This window comes from Hippocampus bargibanti, linkage group LG11 (assembly GCF_051943395.1).
Source record: "Hippocampus bargibanti isolate YZ-2025 linkage group LG11, ASM5194339v1, whole genome shotgun sequence".
In the NCBI taxonomy this organism is placed as follows: domain Eukaryota; kingdom Metazoa; phylum Chordata; class Actinopteri; order Syngnathiformes; family Syngnathidae; genus Hippocampus; species Hippocampus bargibanti.
Genome location: NC_142744.1, coordinates 14,893,160 through 14,911,071, shown reverse-complemented (window position 1 = coordinate 14,911,071; position 17,912 = coordinate 14,893,160). Strand labels below are relative to the sequence as shown.

The 17,912-nt window shown below is 38.6% G+C and overlaps 3 protein-coding genes across 4 annotated transcripts in view; all 3 read left to right on the top strand.

Moving 5' to 3' along the window:
- The first annotated feature begins 361 nt into the window (after positions 1–361).
- On the top strand, positions 362–7,392 carry LOC148891744 (phosphoglucomutase-1-like). Its single transcript, XM_089008694.1, has 11 exons — positions 362–1,779; positions 3,110–3,272; positions 3,417–3,563; positions 3,696–3,821; positions 4,043–4,233; positions 4,385–4,539; positions 5,267–5,382; positions 5,458–5,593; positions 6,161–6,344; positions 6,428–6,556; positions 7,132–7,392. Exons 1-11 carry the CDS (start codon positions 1,522–1,524, stop codon positions 7,219–7,221), a joined length of 1,695 nt encoding a protein of 564 aa, XP_088864820.1. The 5' UTR covers positions 362–1,521; the 3' UTR covers positions 7,222–7,392.
- Positions 7,393–9,653: 2,261 nt separating this feature from the next.
- On the top strand, positions 9,654–14,554 carry LOC148891743 (leptin receptor gene-related protein-like). 2 transcript variants are annotated; one of them, XM_089008843.1, is made up of 5 exons: positions 9,654–9,785; positions 10,006–10,081; positions 11,315–11,501; positions 12,236–12,348; positions 13,908–14,554. In XM_089008843.1, coding segments are annotated over exons 1-5 (393 nt in total). In that variant the 5' UTR covers positions 9,654–9,769; the 3' UTR covers positions 13,909–14,554. The 2 variants fall into 2 exon arrangements, with proteins under 2 accessions (XP_088864969.1, XP_088864968.1); XM_089008842.1 differs by having other exon boundaries at positions 12,236–14,554.
- Positions 14,555–15,430: 876 nt separating this feature from the next.
- LOC148891742 (3',5'-cyclic-AMP phosphodiesterase 4B-like) overlaps positions 15,431–17,912 on the top strand; it is a 41,122-nt gene continuing 38,640 nt past the window's right edge. Inside the window, exon 1 of the mRNA XM_089007853.1 lies at positions 15,431–15,479. The gene's annotated coding sequence lies outside the window, so the exon portion shown is untranslated. The remainder of the gene's footprint in view (positions 15,480–17,912) is intronic.

The window sequence follows — 17,912 nt, the reverse complement described above, 5'->3', positions numbered from 1 at the left end:
TAATAATAATAATAATAATAATAATAATAATAATAATAATAATAATAATAATTGGGCGGCCCGGTAGTCGAGTGGTTAGCACACCGGCTTCATAGTGCAGAGGTCGCCGGCTCGCGTCCCGGTCCAGCCTCCCTGTGTGGAGCTTGCATGTTCTCCCCGGACCCGCGTGAGTTTTCCCCGGGTCCTCGGGTTTCCTCCCACACTCCAAAAACATGCATGGCAGGCAGATTGACCACTCCAAATTGTCCCTCGGTGTGAGTGTGAGAGTGACTGTTGTATGTCTTTGTGTGCCCTGCGATTGGCTGGCAACCAATTCAGGGTGTTCCCCGCCTCGTGCCCGAAGACAGCTGAGATAGGCTCCAGCAACTCCCGCGACCCTAATGAGGAATAAGCGGTACGGAAAATGAGATGAGATGAGATAATAATAATAATAATACATTTAATTTCTAAGCGCCTTTAAAAACTCTCAAATACACTTTACAGTCACGGGATAAGAACTTTTTTTGTGTGCGGGTGAGCAGCAGCAGCCATTCGCGCCAGCGTTCACTCTACTTGGAAGTAACACAGCAGCAAAGTTATGAAAGGAAGAGGAAAGGAAAGAAAGAAGTAGAAAAACAAAATACAGGAGCTGCTGGAAAGGCAGTAACTGTTACGACGGCATCTTGAAGTAAAAAAAACGTAAAAAACTACATAACAAATACTAATATGACAACACAAAGACACAGAGAGTCATTCATTCTTCAGCACTTGCTGTACCCTCTTTGTGACATGAAACAGTACATACATATTGGTTTATATGGCGCTTTAACAACAGCTGAAAAGCGCTAACATGAAAAAAGGGGAAATGCTGCCCCCTTGTGCAAGCTAAAAATAACATTGCCAGGGGCCATGGCCAGCGCTTTATCAGCACCCAAGCATGAAAAAACAAAACCCAAACAGATTTGGCAATACGGCCAATATTATCACTTCCCGAATCAATTCATGAAGGGCAGTGAATGAGTTAATAACTGAAGCTTCTGTAAAATTTGCTAACTTGCTTTATTGCTGGAGCCAGACCCCACCCTGAGCCTTGCGGCCCTTGAGCCCCTTGAACCAAACAGTTTGCCACCAGCCTGCTTCCACACTGACACACCCAAACACAACCTTATGGCTTGACATTGATTTCTCTGCACACGTGTGAAGAAGCGTCTTCAGTTACTCGCCCTGTGTCCGCGCGCACACACACACACACACACACACACACACACACACACACACACATGCACGCACGCACGCACGCACGCACACACATGCACGCACACACACACGCACACAGACACATTAACACACACACAGTTTAGTTTGAAAAGCTATTTTGGGTCCAGTTTGGACTACTGTCAGCCTGTGTACACTCTTGGAGAAAGAGGAGGAGTAGTCAAGATTTCAGCCAGCAGTTACATCTCTTTAAGACGTTCTCTCAAAACAACAGCTTTTTTTTTCGCTTTGCCTGATGTTGCGTTGGGTGAAAATTTCAAAACAAAGATGAACAACAGTCCTTTGCGGGTGCTGACTGTCCCTACATCCCCTTATGCTGACCAGAGACCTGGTACCAACGGTCTGCGAAGAAAGGTCCATGTCTTCCAGTCCAGGAGGAACTATCTGCACAACTTCATCCAGAGTATATTCTCTTCCATTGACCTACGTGACCGTCAGGGTTCCACAGTGGTGGTGGGGGGAGATGGACGCTTCTTTAACCAAACTGCTATTGAGGTCATTGTGCAGATGGCAGCTGCCAATGGGGTCAGTGACACCATGTGTGCTCATTTGCTTACGTTGTCCGTCCTCAGTGCAAGCATCCATAATAATATTACGTTGTGTGTGTGTCGGATTTACTTGATGTGTCATCTGCCCCAGAGGCCACCAGTTATAATTTCTTAATTGCTTTTGTTGTAATTACATTTTAAGCAGATGAGATCAGCTGCGTGGGATAAGCAGATGTTTTGCATTGTATGCAAAATTGGTGATCGGTCGTAATGACATAATTTGCAGAAGAATCTACGGCATCAGAAGGAGCATGAATATGACGGCAAACACAAATTTGTTCACTATAGGGACAGTCTGTCTTGACATCATAAATGACGTAACTTTCTCAGCATATGCAGTCAGATGTTATGTCTTTTTTTTTCAAAGGTTTTAAAAAGAATTATGTCGGCCAGTTCTAATTGCCTGCAAAACGTAAATCAACCAGTTGTGCAAATAGATTTGATACATTGGTCCACCTATGATTGGTTTGATGATCAGTTATTTTTTGATTATGTTCAGCTTATTTAAAACTCACTTGACTTCAAAGCATACCTTGATATGATTGATTACCTAAATATACAAAATCATAACTTCAAAATATTTTGCCAAAGATTACGAATTTACTCTATATTGTACAAAATACAAAATATACAAACAAAATATAAAGATCTAATACCATTTATTATCTTTGATATCAATGGAAAATCCAGCCAACCATCTATGTTCTACATTGCATGACCTTGTAAGGGTGACGTGTCATCTGGAGTCTCATCTGATGTCTGCAACCTGAGTCTTTCGGCACTGTGATGTCATTTTCAGTCACCAGAATGTGTCAATTCAATTCAAAATGGCTTCCCCCTGAGATGGTTAAAACAGGTGCTTTTTTCTGCTTAATTCATGTTTCACCAACGCAATATTAATCAGAGTTCCATGTTTGGGTTAACATGCCAACATCACATGACCAGACCCAGAACAGAAGTGAGCCTTGATGCTCGTTATCTCAGCCCTGATTAACTGTGATGTCATTTTTAGTCGACAGCAAGTGATAGTACAAGGCAAAATGGCCGCCCTACAGATAGATAAAAATGGGTGGATTTTTCTGCTTAATTCATAGTCCACTAATGCAATACTAATGAGAATTCTGTGTGGTCTCACACATTACACATCATCGAAGAGAACAATTTTTACTTGACTTACCCTTATAGTGAAATTAGACTCCTTGGAAGAAGAAGTGCATCAAATCCAATGAAGTGGTATGCCTGCTTTCACCACTCTGAGTGAAACACCCACACTCACGCATAAATATTTACCTGTGACATATCGTCAGGTTGGCCATCTCATTGTTGGTCACCATGGATTAATGTCCACGCCAGCTTGCTCCTGTGTGATCAGGAAATTCAAAGCCATTGGTGGTATCATCCTCACTGCCAGTCACAATTCTGCTGGACCTTGCGGAGATTTGGGCATCAAGTTTAACACTGAAAATGGAGGTTAGTAGGGGCATCAATCATGAGTAAAAAGATCCAACAAAACGAATAACTCAGTATTGCCTGGAGATTTTTGAGTCAGGTAAACGTTTTAACTCATGCGATTGAATTCTTGTTTTTTGTTGTTTTTCTTTCCGGTTCATCAAGGACCGGCTGATGACACCATCACAAACAAGATCTATCAGATCAGCAGAACTATTGAAGAGTTTGCCATCTGCCCTGGGCTCAGACTGGATCTAAAAACTCTGGGCAGGCAGACATTTGACTTGGAGAACAAGTTCAAACCCTTTACAGGTAAATTAACTGAAAGCAAAATGCATGAAAAAACTTTACACGGCTCTCAACCAGAATAACTTAAAGCTTCTCCTTTATGTGATTCTTTTTTTTTTTTTTTTTGGGGGGGGGGGGGGGGGCGATCATTTCAAGTTGAAATTGTGGATGCCGTGGAGTCCTATGCTAACTTGATGAGGAACATCTTTGATTTTGCTGCCTTGAAGGAGCTCCTATCTGGCGAGAACCACATCACGATAAGACTGGATGCCATGCATGGAGGTGAGACTTTTTTGTTGTTGCTTTGCTTTAAAAAAATCACATGTGAACCGCTGAGCAGAGTTTAGGTGTCATTCTATCACAGACAGACAAACATATAAAGTCCACATCTGCTCTGCACACAGCTGACTATAAATGTATATGCCCCCCAAGCTAATGTCCACAGTCCAACTTCATCCAACAGGTACGCCTCTTGTCCATATTTGTCTGTTTCCACTTTGTAGTTGTAGGTCCATATGTGAAGAGAATTCTGTGTGAAGAGTTGGGCTGTCCTGCCAATTCCGCCGTCAACTGTGCCCCAATGGAGGACTTTGGAGGTCTACGCCCCGATCCGAACCTCATCAATGCCGCAGACCTGGTTGATAGCATGAGGGATGGAGAGCCTGACTTTGGTGCAGCTTTTGATGGTGATGGGGTGTGTGCCCCAGACGTTAAAAGCTCAATGAGAGAAGTCTATTTACTGTCTTTTACCTCTCAAAGTAATCAGGATTTGGCATATCTGACTAAAATTAATATGAAGTTGAGGTTCCTGATTTCTTCTTTCTGTTTGCTTCTTGGGTCTCCAGGATCGAAACATGATCCTTGGGAAGCATGGCCTCTTTGTTAGCCCATCTGACTCGGTGGCCGTCATCGCTGACAACATCTTTTGTATCCCATACTTTCAACACAGAGGAGTGAGAGGCTTTGCCCGCAGCATGCCCACAAGTGCAGCATTAGACAGGTAAATGTTTGATTTAAAACAGATTCTTTTCTTACAGACAGTGTATTGTAGGTGTTCAAATACCTGACATGTTTCGGTGTATACTTCCGCCTTCGTCAGAGTGACATGTCAGGTAGTTGAACACCTACAATACACTTTCTGTAAGAAAAGAATCTGTTTTAAATTAGATATCAAGTAGACAGGATGAACTTAATACAACTGCAGTAAAGTCTCGTTATATCGATATTCTCGGGAGTCGGAAAAAATATCGATCTAACCGGACTATCGATATATCCGATCCTGCGGCATGTAAATTTTCTCCTTGCGTTCATAGAAATAGTATCGTAATAAGCAGTGCTGTCGATATAACGAGACTTTACTGTATATAGGTAAATATTTGGCATGGTTTGTATTGGAAAGAACAACAGTCTGTGTTTTGAATTTTTTTGTATACCATCCAAAAATATGTGCATTTTTTCAAGAGTTTTTGTGAGGTGGTTTCCCATTTAAAGCAGGAACAATACATTTTAAATGACATCCAGAGTTTAACTATTTTATGCAAAATAAGTGGATTGTAGAATTGCCATTTCGTGTATGACCAGCAATGCGTAAAAGCTTGGCTCGCTTTGACTAAATTAAGATAAAGTGACCTTCAAATACAGTATACTCATCAAGTATTGTGGTTTACTTCCATTTCAATTCTATCTGGATGTGCTTCAAATCGTGTCTATTTCTGTATTTCTTGCAGAGTAGCCAGGGCAACAAAAATAGAGCTATATGAAACTCCCACTGGGTGGAAGTTCTTTGGAAACCTCATGGATGCAGGTCGACTCTCTTTGTGTGGAGAAGAAAGCTTTGGAACAAGTACGACTTCAGTCAAAAGCTTTATTCTTTCATACTTTTCAGCGTAGGATTGCTTTGTTGCATATCCTGTTTCAGGTGGAGACCATATTCGTGAAAAGGATGGCCTTTGGGCTGCGCTGGCGTGGCTGTCCATCCTTGCCACACGAAGACTAAGTGTGGAAGACATACTTAAATACCATTGGCTAAAATATGGAAGAAACTACTTCACCAGGTCTGATGTTTTGCCCATAAGCAGCCGTGTTCAAAGATCTGACACATTTAGACCGTCAGTGAGTCAAGGAATCAAAAGTGACAGATATCAAATTAATTTGCGAATACGTACATGTAGGCGCATGGTCATGTACATGTATTACTTGTCGTACATGTAGGCGCAACGGTCAACAGGTATTTAGCACATCCGCTTCACATTTGATTTCTGAGGTTGGCTCGGCTCCCACGTTACAAAATCATGCGTGTTTAGGTTCAATGACCACAACTGTGAACATTGGTATGAATATTTTTTTTTTTTTTTTTGGTATTTGGCCTGTCATCGGCCGGCAACTGCAGTCTTTAGATTAAAGACTGGTCGAACAACAGTAGAAAACACACTTTTTCCTCAGGACATTACTGCTCTCTAGTGGATGATTATTTTTTAGTAGGATCTGACAGTCAATAATAATGATAATAATAAATTTCATTTATACCCGCCTTTCAAAACTCTCAAGCACACTTTACACTCACAGGATAGGTTTTTCTGCGGGTGAGCAGCGGCAGCTGTATATATATTTTTTATCTCCAGGTATGATTATGAGAACATAGATATTGATGCAGCCTGTGAAATGATGGAGGATCTCGAGATCATGATTGCAGACAAATCCTTCGTGAAGCGGCGATTTGCAGTGGAAGACAAATTCTACCAAGTGGAAAAAGCAGACAATTTTGAATACACAGACCCAGTTGACAGCAGTCTCACAAGACACCAGGTACTGTACAAAACAAATATATTCTGCTGCATAGTGTGACATGCTCGGGAATGTGTGTCTGGAAATTGGAATTTCCTTTGTAGGGTCTGAGGATCATCTTCTCTGATGGCTCTCGAATCATCTACAGACTCAGTGGTACATGTAGCGGCGGGGCCACAGTTAGAATCTACCTGGAAAGCTACGAGAAGGAACATGTCTTTCAAGAAACACAGGTAAATAAAAAATATACAATTATTTAGAAACAAACTCATACAAAATCCTTTCAAAAAATAAGTACAATTGCTTTGGAAAGAAAAAATAATAATAGTATTCAAACATGAACATTATGTGTTTGTGTTATTTATGGTATTTATTTTAAATATTCTAGATGTGTTTAAAAAAAGTTTTTTTTTCCTGCTGTATCTTTAGGTAGCCACATAAAAATGTTAAGGAAAAAAATACTTGAATGAAATATCAGCTATTTATCGTACATTATTTCTTAAACTTTGATGAAAATATATGTTAGCAGTGTTTGTATGTTTTAAATTAGTCTTTTAGGGTCTTTTGCTTTTTACAGGTCTGATTTTTTTTTTTACTCAGTACAACGTTTGTAGGCAGCTGTGGTTGTTTTTAAAAGTGCTAAAGTTGAGTTGTTTGAACAAATTCTCCAAATATTAAAAAAATAAATCAGGTATGAGTACATTTCGTATTACTGTATTGCAACTTTTCAGTGTGTCTTAACAAACTTAATAAACATTGAGTTTTTATCATTTCATTATGTGCTAACCATAATTATTTTTTGGGACAGGTAGTGCTGTCACCATTGGCTACAATTGCTATCAAGATTTCCCAGCTTCATCACAGGACTGGTCGAACTGGTCCATCAGTCATCACATAAAACAACCCCCCCTCTCCCCCAGTTGCTTTTATTTTAAATATGAACTTTATATTACTTTTTTTTCTGAAGTGGCAGCAAAACACATATTTGAATTTGAGGCAATAGTTAATGATTTCATATAATCAGCTCTTTATTTTTTGGTTGACCACTGCCTTTTCCTCTATATTATATATATATATATATATATATATATATATATATATATATATATATATATATATATATATATATATATATATATATATAGTAAAGTCTCGTTATATCGATATCGGATATATCGATAGTCCCGGTTATATCGATACTATTTCTATGCACGCACGGAGAAAATTACATGCAAACACGGTCGGATATATCGATAGTCCCGGTTATATCGATATTTTTTCGGACTCCCTTGAATATCGATATAACGAGACTTTACTGTATATATATATATATATATTCCCTATGAGGTGGTTGGGACTTGTTTCGTGAATATTTTACAGCCAATTCTTTTTTTTTGCTGTGTCTTTTTTACTGTTAGTACCTATCAATCTGTTATTTGTATTTGTGGAATATCACATAATCATCTCTGAAGCTTCATACTGGAAAATTGAAAGTCATCAGGGAATGACATCCGTAAATTGGAATGAAATTAGTGGGTACCGAGGGATAAAAAGCACACTTGTTCATGCATACACAACACATTATTTCATAGCAGGCAGCATTTGCACAATAAACCTTATTTTGAGACGAAGAAGGCGCTTTGAAAGGCGCTTGAAAATAAAATGTATTATTATTATTATTATTATTATTATTATTATTATTATTATTATTATTATTATTATTATTGTAAGACAAGATGAGGTAAATCCATTTATTTAGCACAATTATCAGGTAACTCAATGTGTTTCAGATAGTGACAAAATAACAATTAAAAGCAATAGAATTTAAGAATTGTAAAACAAGAATAATGTAACACATTTAAAAACAAAGTAGAAAACATAAATAGTTTACTAAAATTATTAAAATAACATGCGTCCTATGTATATAATTTTGGAAACAAATGATGGAAATGTTCTGAAAGATCTGAATCGGGTATGTTGTCGGACCGTTAATTTTACTTGCACTGAGGATTGAGAGGAGAAAAACAGAAATGTACATCAAGCATATTTGACAATAAAGATGAACTTGATCTTAACCCCAATTTAATTGCATTTACACTTTTGGTCTAGCTTCCATTTTGGCAGCTCCAGAATCAGTTGTCGTTTATTTTTCTTCTTTTAACCACACGTATGTTCTTCGATAAAAGACTTACAGTAGGTACCTGCATTGTTTCGGCCATAGGACGCCATCAATTTGCAGATGTTTGATCGCAGCTGCCGATCAAACACATTATCCCATATGAGAGAATTTCATAATACAGTACATACTGTAACGTCCGGGGCTTGTTATTTGCACATTTGAGGGGCTGGGCGAAAGAGCGTGACGTCATTTAGAGATGGGGGGAGCTTACAACAATCGAAGTTTCGCAGACTGAGAGAGGAGAGCATGTGTCTGTGTGTGCTAACTGCTCCGTTTGTTTAATAAAAATCTGACCAGTGACCGTTGCGCATCCTTTACCACGCTGAGGGGCATTACCATACTGTAACACATAACCGTGATTAGAAGATTAATTAAGCATCGAAATCTATTTTCATCCATCCAGTGGACATTTTGCTTTGCACAACTACTTGGTCAATTGAAAACATCACTGTGTCATGGGCTGCAAATGTCACGTGTCATTTTTAGTTCACTGTAGATGGTAAAATGGCTGCCCTTTAGGCTGATAAAAGATGTGGCTACTTAATTCATGTTCCACAAAAGCACTATTATTGAGAATGCAGTATTTAGACAAGTGCGACCATGTCAATTCTTTTTGTGTTAACTTCTGCTTTAAATTTGTTATTTGTATTTTTCTTAACTTCCGCGTGAATGTAATTGTCTCCTTCTATTTTTTAAGTTGTACTATTTTATTTGCACTGCAAATGGAATTCCAAGTTAAATAAATCATCCACTGAATACGTCTGTGTAAGCTCTCAGTCGTACAGGAGTGGTCCATCATCCACTGAATGCACACCATTCTTCTTTATTCTATTTTGCTTCATCCCAAAATGCTTTGCGTTGGTTAAGGGGACAGAGGAGTGGAAAAAAATATTTGACAGGGAATACTGAAATATGTTGAGGACCACTGCTCCAGTCGATGTACGACTTGACCTCTGGTTTGAACACGTTAAAACGAATTACAAAGAACCTTGGTGACATGAGAAGTTGCCGTTAATTTAATAAAGTCTCGCTTCACTTTGTTCACAAAGGGCTCCGTGACGATCTTGTGACCACATTTGCAATCAGTTTATCAACAAAGCAAGTTAGGACAAAGTCGAGTATTTGTGGTCATCGCGGAAGCTCGTAAGCATCAACGTTGTCGGTCGACTTGTTATGTCACGTGACCAAGGACAAGGAAGTGGAAACAGGAAGTTCGTAACGTAAACTAAACTAAAAAGAAACAAAAACTCGAAATTCGTTCTTCACGATGACTGGTATTAAAGGTATTGTTCTTTAGTGTGCAAGCTGGTCGGTAGATATCGCCGGTAATGTGTTGCTTTTGACTTTTCTCAAGTAGATTAGCTCTTTGACGAATTTAGCGTCGCGGTGGTATCTGAAAGTTCGGACTGTCACCAAATCCCGATGTGCAGCACGTGTTATGTTTTAATACGTATCCGATGCTGCTTTGAATCATGTTCTAATGCATACTTTTTTCTCCACTAGAGCTGGTCGGGTTGTCTTTTGGTAGCGCTGTCGGCCTTACGTTTCTGTTTCTTGGATGTGCAGTGCAACAATATGGGTACGTTGTTTGATAGAACAACATTGTCTCGTACAAATCTCATTTACCAGACTCAGTTATCAGGACAGATTTCTTCGGGAATAACGACGTTACAATTGTACTTGTTATTGTTTGGGGATATAGTCACTTTACTTTGTGGTGTACAGATTGGTTATCAGTGGTATGAACACTTAATTTGCAAGTCAAGTCATGCAAGCAAACCACACCTGTAACATATTGCAAACATTAATGCAGTTAATGATAACATGTCTGTTGAGAATGTGTATTTTATTCAAGTGTTGCACGTTTTAGCTTATTCTCTCAAGTATTGATCTGTACTCATCATGATATACAGTGTATATGGCACTGTTGCTGCATTTTTATTTTGTATATAAGGATGGGCGAGTGAGGGTACCTTAATATAGGTACAGTACTCACAAAGGTTGCTTTTACCAGCCAAAAATACATAAAGGCGTACGGTGATACTGAAAATTAAATTTCCAATCATATATTCTACTATGCAGCTCTATTAGTTTAAACATGATATTATGATGAATATTATATTTGTGGAATATCAATTAAAGCAGCAAATTCCACCACGTTCTTATCCATTTCAAGCTACAGATAACACAGATGCTCAGAGCTGAGTTCACGAAACTGATGTGATAAATGTTTAAAAACACTCCTACACAAAACACAAACAATTACACAAACAACTTCTTGTTTGGTTTCCACATTTCGCTTGTAGTAGACGTGCAGATTCCACCATGACCTGACCCACTGCTGAAAAGGATGCATTGATCCTCTCCTCTTTGTCTAGAACTGCTTCATGTCACAAATAATAATAATAATAATAAAAAAATAATTTCTAAGCAGAGGGTACATCAAGTCCTGAACAATGAATGACTCTCTGTGTCTTTGTGTTGTCATATTACTTATTTATTTATTTATTTATTAACTTAATGATGGCGCCGCGAGAGAGGCTGCCTTTCCAGCAGCTCCTGTATTTTGTTTTTCTACTTCTTTCTTTCCTTTCCTCTTCCTTTAATAACTTTGCTGCTGTATTACTTCCAGGTAAAGTGAACGCTGGCGCGAATGGCTGCCGCTGCTCACCCGCACAAAAAACAAAAACAAAAAAAAGTTCTTATCCCGTGACTAAAGTGTCAGTCAGAATCTGGATACCAAGCTATCTTAATTCACAAATAGTCACTATAACATCAAATTGTCTGGTTTTGTTTTGTCATCCCCTCCCAGAGTTTACTGGCCATTATTTGTGCTGATTTTCTACCTCCTAAGTCCACTTCCACTTGTCATAGCCAAGCGTGTCAGTGATGAGACAGACTCCTCCAGCAGTGCATGCAGAGAATTTGCCTATTTCTTAACAACTGGAATCGTCGTATCAGCTTATGGCTTCCACATTGTCCTCGCTCATAGTAGCACAGTGAGTTCACTCGCAACATGACATTATTTTTATAGTTTGTTGACTATTGTGTCAATATGATTTCACTGTCTCACCACTCTGGATTTCTGGAGCAAATAATGTCAGAGTGAGAGATTTTCTGAATCATTGAGATATTTTTTATTTACAATTTATATACTTTCAGATTCTTATTACTTAAAAAATGATCCCGCTTCCTCATCTGAATGTTGTGTAATTATTTTTGTGTTGAATCAAAATTAATCATTTGAATATGCAATGCGATTGTAATGAGCAATATGTGTGCTTAATTTTTTCCGACAGTTCACAAACCAAATTAGTAACTGAATCTTAATTTGAATTTCTTTTTGCACTGTCATCTTGAAGTTGTCATGTTTTTTCAATGAAGGGATAGAAATGCATGGAGATTTTCATCTGATGAAGCGTTAGATTAATCATTATAGCACTAGAGCATTTAAATATCTACTTTGTGTCTATTGTGTCTATATTTAATTTATTTATTTAGTTGTACAATCAACCCCCAGCTGGAGTGTTAATAAACATCTTAAAGCACACGCAGCACCGCAGGTGTTTTCACAATGTAGGAACTTTCATACACAAACCACACCATTTCAGCATGTTAAGTTTTATTTTGATTATTGTTGTCAGAAGCCAAAATGGAACTCCAAATTAAGTCGTTTATTACCGATGCGGTCCTAAGATATTGCCCCATTAACCGTGTTGTTTCTCATTTGCAGATCGAGTGGGGTGCCTGTGGTCTTGCGCTGACAGGAAATACAATAATCTTCTTCACAATCTTTGGCTTTTTTATGGTGTTTGGAAGAGGCGACGAATTCAGTTGGGAACAGTGGTAAAGTGTTTTTGTTGTTGTGAGCAGACATAAGATGAATAGATAGATGGACTGATGGTCGGGTGGGTGGCTTAGCAGCAGACTAAGGGATACAGTAATGCCTCGCTAGAACATGGTTCATTTTCACAGCTTTTTTTTTAAACTGGATTTTAAAACTAATGTCAATAGTCTGCGCGCCTCATCGCTGTACAGCACAGCTATCAAAGTCAAGGACCGGGGGCTGGATCTGGCAGACTACATCATTTGTTGTGGCCCGCGAAAGTCAATCAAGCATGTCATGTTCAATGAAGACTGCTAGACTGAATCAAAATTTCAAACAATCATATGTACTACACAATAACAATAATTCTGTTTTTAAAACTACTTTGCCATCTATTTGTTGTGGGCTGTGTATGTACAATATGTGGAGATGATTAAACGTGTATGGTTACTCAAAATTCATAACGGCCCTCCGAGGCAAACCAACTACAATGTGGACCCGCTGTACTGTACAGTGAATAAATTGCCAAAAAAATGCCGACAAAACATTCTGTACACTATTTTTCAAACATGTCAGTTGTTGTCAGAAAACTTTAGTTTTTTATTTTTACCGTGCTATGGCCTGGTTTTATTCAATACTCTATTGCATTGTGTAGGTAATAGTTGTAAATACTTGGATAACTTTACAGATTTCACTTAACACAGTATCGTTTTGGTACATAACCCTCGCAATAAACAAGGGACTACTGTACTCAATTTTGATTTGAGTGAGGCAACCAAATTTGAAATATGGCGACCTCCTTGTCATGTTCTTAATTATGGCTTCACACACAGCTATTATTGTGCCTTATATGTGGGACATCAGAGCTGAACGCTCACCCCAAATAGGTTTAACCACATAATTTGATATCTAAACCTGTGATTACTTACATTTTTTAATATACTCTGTGTGTTCAATGGACCGCAACAATCAGTTAAAGTAGCAGAACTGCTTGTTTAAAAAATTTGATGGCAAGAAAAGTCATCCTTGCAACATCTGACAAACACAGGTTGGATGTCCAGTCGTGATGTTTACGTATTTTGGAATTTCCTTGTCATTTTTAAATGACCCAATTTTGGTCTTGTGCAATTGTATACATTCTCACCAAAGATCATATGTAAGATAATGCCTATTAATATTTACCACCAATCTGTGTGCCGACCTGCCAGTTAAACATTATGAGGCGGCACATTTTTATTCATTCACTGTGTGAACATAGTCTACTACCGTCAAATATTATCCCTATTTCTGCAGATGACAGCCATACAATTTAGGCGTTTTACAGGGTGACCCAAAAACGATTGCAACCAACACTACATCTGATAAAATTGAGCTTGATCGTGGTATTTATCTAATTTTTCAGATTATTCAAAACGGCATAGCAACAGGAACCATCAATAGCTTTTTCTAAAAATGCTATGGACAACTGAGCAGAGGAAGTTTTGCATGGAGATCTTTGATCAATCAGATCAGGTCATTGAAATCTGCATAGGTGAAATTTGGATGTTCAATTGACACTTCAAAAAACTCTGATTTACAGATGGGCCAGTAATTTCACGACCAAAGGAAGGAGCATTAAAGATGAAGATGTCCAAAAGACATATGCTAGCCAAGATCAGAGCTTTTCCAACAGAGGAAGGTGTGTGTGGGGGTGTGTGTGTGTGTGTGGGGGGGGGGGGGGGGGGCACTCGTTTGTGTGTCCGGGGTCATGACCGACATTTGGAGCCCATTTTGGAAAGGTGATACATTCTTAACCACATGGACGAAAAAGCCGTTGTTTTCAGGACTGAATTGTTATTGAATCAGATATGGAGTGCAGTCATTTCTGGTCACCCTGTACATTTTGAGTGGTGGTCAGTCTTCATAATGAGTTGAGGGCTTCCAATAAGAAAACCAACGTTGAGTTTTGATTAGCATTGAAATAAAAATTATGAAGTAATACCACATGTTTTCTCTGCTACATTTTCATTAAATTCTTATAGGCAACTTGATGAAATGGCGGCTCATTTCCTGAAACCATGCCTCTTTTTGGCGCATGTACAGTATGTTTTATCATGGCTGACGGGTGTCAATTGGGTCTTCCAACACTAATGAGTGATTAGACTCTTAAAAGTGTTTTTATAAGCTCTTGACTGAATGTTGTTTTCTAACACTCATTAAAATTGTATTGGAAGAAAAAAAGCAGAAGCTTCGTCTTGCTGTTTTGTTCAGTGAGTCTACTCTTGGGCAGTGCTGACTGGTGCTGCTTTCAAAGTCACATGTATATTGAGTTGGATGCTACTGTTTAATTGCAGAATGCACTTTGGGGATACGTTGTTCCATAAATACACTTTGAAGGAAAAAAACATACTGAATAAATGCTAGTTTTTATGGTCAACGGGATTCTTCCCCAATGTCCCTGAGAGGATACTAAAATGTTCCGAGAATCACGACTTGATTCCTGAATGCTTTTCCTTACTTGATTCCTGAATGCATTTTCTTGTGATGTAACCTGTTAAGAACGATTTAACAGCAACGACAATGACACTAGGTATTTTTTCATAATCAAGTAATCAAGTAAACTCTTCTAGATTAATTGATTGCACTGACAATTACACATTTCATTGTAGAAGTTATGCATTTTGATGACTTGTGTGGGATCTGCTGTGCTACAGGGATACCAAACACGACATTAGTGAGAAATAACGTCAATACGACAAGGATAAAAGAATGCTGTCCTGGAGTAGCATTAGATGCGGAAGTGAGGAATCCGATTGATTCATTAATGAACAGTAGTCAAACAGGTTAACCGTCCGCTAAAAGTCGTTTTACGGTGTCTGTTCAACCAGACGCTTGACCTGCCGGATTCATTTTGACCCGGTTGTGTGTCGGATGGATCGCGGTGGGAGTGGGGCGGTGCGGGCCGGCGCAGCGCACAGGCGTTGGCTCGCGGAGGGATTGCGTAGTCCGTGCCTCAGCCAACCAATGGGCTTGTTGAGTTGGCGAGTGGTAACCAGCGCGAATGCCCGAATATAAAAGGAGACTTCAGCTAAATGAGAAAGCTGACAGGACCGAGGGCTGACCTGAGGACTTTCATCGAACGACACCGCTGGATAACCCGTTCTGTCTTGAGGTACACGCACTCGAAAATAATTATCAGAATGTCGAAACATTTCGGTACTGTTACTGTTCGATGTCCACTTCTGCAACATTCAAACATGCAGTGCAGATAATCCTGTAAAGTTTGGCTTCATGTTACTTCGTTCCGCTTTGACGTAACGTGCTTTTTTGAGTTCATGTTGAAAACCCAACTTACAACATATATCGTATAGTTGCCAATTTCCTTGTGAAGATGTAGACGCAATACATGCCATTGCCTCATAATGCAGAGGCAAGTTTATGGCACAGCTCTTTCGGGAACATGGTCATCTTTGTGGGAAAGGATTTTGCATTGGGATTTAGGGAGGTATGCACTTCTACTCCAGTACTGTACATAAACAATCATTTCAGAAATGAGTCCAGACAAGTCTCGTGTAATTGAATTTAGTTGAAGTAGATATTAATAACTAATAATACTAATAATAACTAATAAGAATGATAATGACAGCTCTTTTTATTGTGGTAATTAGTGGTAGGAGCAAGCAGCAATGGCTGCTTATCAGTGTCTGGTTTAATGAGACATCACATTGATTTATGTTCAGTTTTTTAATATAATAATCATAATACATTTAATTTCTAAGCGGCTTTCAAAACTCTCAAATATGGAATGGGAAAGCACTGTACCTATACCTGGCCTTATTTAATTTTATTGATAACCTGTACCGTTTTTGGTTGTTTTGCACTAAATAACTTGAACATTAATGCCTGACAAATGGCCATTTGGAATGCATTTTCTTTTTGGTTCCTTTGTGTTATACACAAAATGTGTACTTAAAGGACGACTGGCACCACTTTTTTGTTTCTTAACTGACATCAGAAAAACGTTTTATAGCATCTAAAATACCGAAAACACACAGGCTGATATTTTTAGTCAAATTCTAAACACCAATAAAAATGACTTTAAGTGTCTAAAAACGACTTCAAATTGAAACTGGAAGTGGCCAGTTTCAGAAGGTCCCGCCCCCTTGTTCGTGGTGTCACGCCAAGACGTCTTGCCCTGCTTGAGAATCAAAACAATGGCTTCAGATTCGGAGAAGGTGCTTGTTACTCATCCAGTTATGAATATGATTCAAATAGTTCTGAAGAGGAAAGCATACATGTTTGCAATCGGTTAAAGAATTTATTCCGTGTCATTTTGAGGTATCTGGAGAGAAATGTTAATTCGGAAATCGCGCTTTTTCAATTACCAAATAAATTAAGGAATGGCCGTGAATGAGTTAATATCAGATTGTGACTATGTACAGTACGTAAGCTTTGGTTGTTTGAAAGTGCTCAATGAATCAAGTTGAATTAAACAAATAATTATGTCATGTCAGGTGTGTTAAACATGTGGCCCACATGTTAACATCGAATCTTAATATTAGTGCATGAGTCTCGATGCCCTGGGTTGATTGGTTTATTTAAAATCTCAAATGGACTACCATGTATCAGGCTCCTGACAAGCGTAATAGTGAAGTGACACCAAGTGGAAGGAAATATTTAGGTCCGGAGAAGAGAAAAGTTGGTGATGAGAACAGCTGATTGTTGTCAGAGGCATACTTTGGTTAATGGAGAGACTCCCATCAATACTGGCCGAGTCAATCACAGGGCAGAAAGAGAGACAGAAAACCATTCACGCTCACATTCACTGAACTGAACCCGCCTCTGTCTGCGCTGAAGTCAGGCGACCACAGTGCACATCTCAATTCAAATATAATGAATACTGGCTGTGTCTTAGTTGCCATTTAGCAATTAGGGGGGGTATCGAGAGTGCTTTTGTAAACCAAGAATCGCGCAAGTGGCTTTAAATGCAATCATTCTGTTTGCTGCCATACAAGGTAATTTACAAGTGTGCTCTAACCCTCAACATATCGTATAGAATCATCATTATAAATGAGCAGTTCCATATTTCTGGGTTTGTTAGTTCCGGCCATCAAAGGTGCTTTTGCTACATTATACGTATATCCATTTGTATCTGTAGTCATCTTTTTGACTTTTCTTTCTTTCTTTATTATTTATTTATTCATGCTTTGCAGAGTTTATGCAGAGTGTGGCCTACAGTTCTGTGACTGATTGCAGGCAATGTTTTTTGAGAATTGTAATTGTTAGTCGAGAGGAGTGGAAAATGGTACTCCGTCGAGCAGAGATGATTACCAAGGCTTAGCATTCCTAATTGGACTCATCTTTTTTCATTTTCATTATCCTCCACCTCCTGCTCTTGCCTGAAGTTTGTTATTGCGATTCATGCATTATTCTCTGATGGCTTTAGAAGTGTGTAATAAATAAGTAAATACACACATCTGCGTCAAATAACACTAGGGAATCATATTTAACAGAATACTAATTAAAAAATTCAATAATATCCCCAGCACATAGTTACATGTTTTTAATCAACATTAAGTCAATTATTAAAATCGCTTTTTTAGCC

Coding starts and splice junctions, on each gene's coding strand:
- LOC148891744 (XM_089008694.1), top strand. CDS start 1,522: ATGAACAACAGTCCTTTGCGGGTGCTGACTGTCCCTACATCCCCTTAT. Junction 3,564..3,695: donor CAAGTTCAAACCCTTTACAG/GTAAATTAACTG, acceptor GATCATTTCAAG/TTGAAATTGTGGATGCCGTG. Junction 6,557..7,131: donor ATGTCTTTCAAGAAACACAG/GTAAATAAAAAA, acceptor TTTTTGGGACAG/GTAGTGCTGTCACCATTGGC.
- LOC148891743 (XM_089008842.1), top strand. Junction 10,082..11,314: donor TGTGCAGTGCAACAATATGG/GTACGTTGTTTG, acceptor ATCCCCTCCCAG/AGTTTACTGGCCATTATTTG. Junction 11,502..12,235: donor TCCTCGCTCATAGTAGCACA/GTGAGTTCACTC, acceptor TCTCATTTGCAG/ATCGAGTGGGGTGCCTGTGG.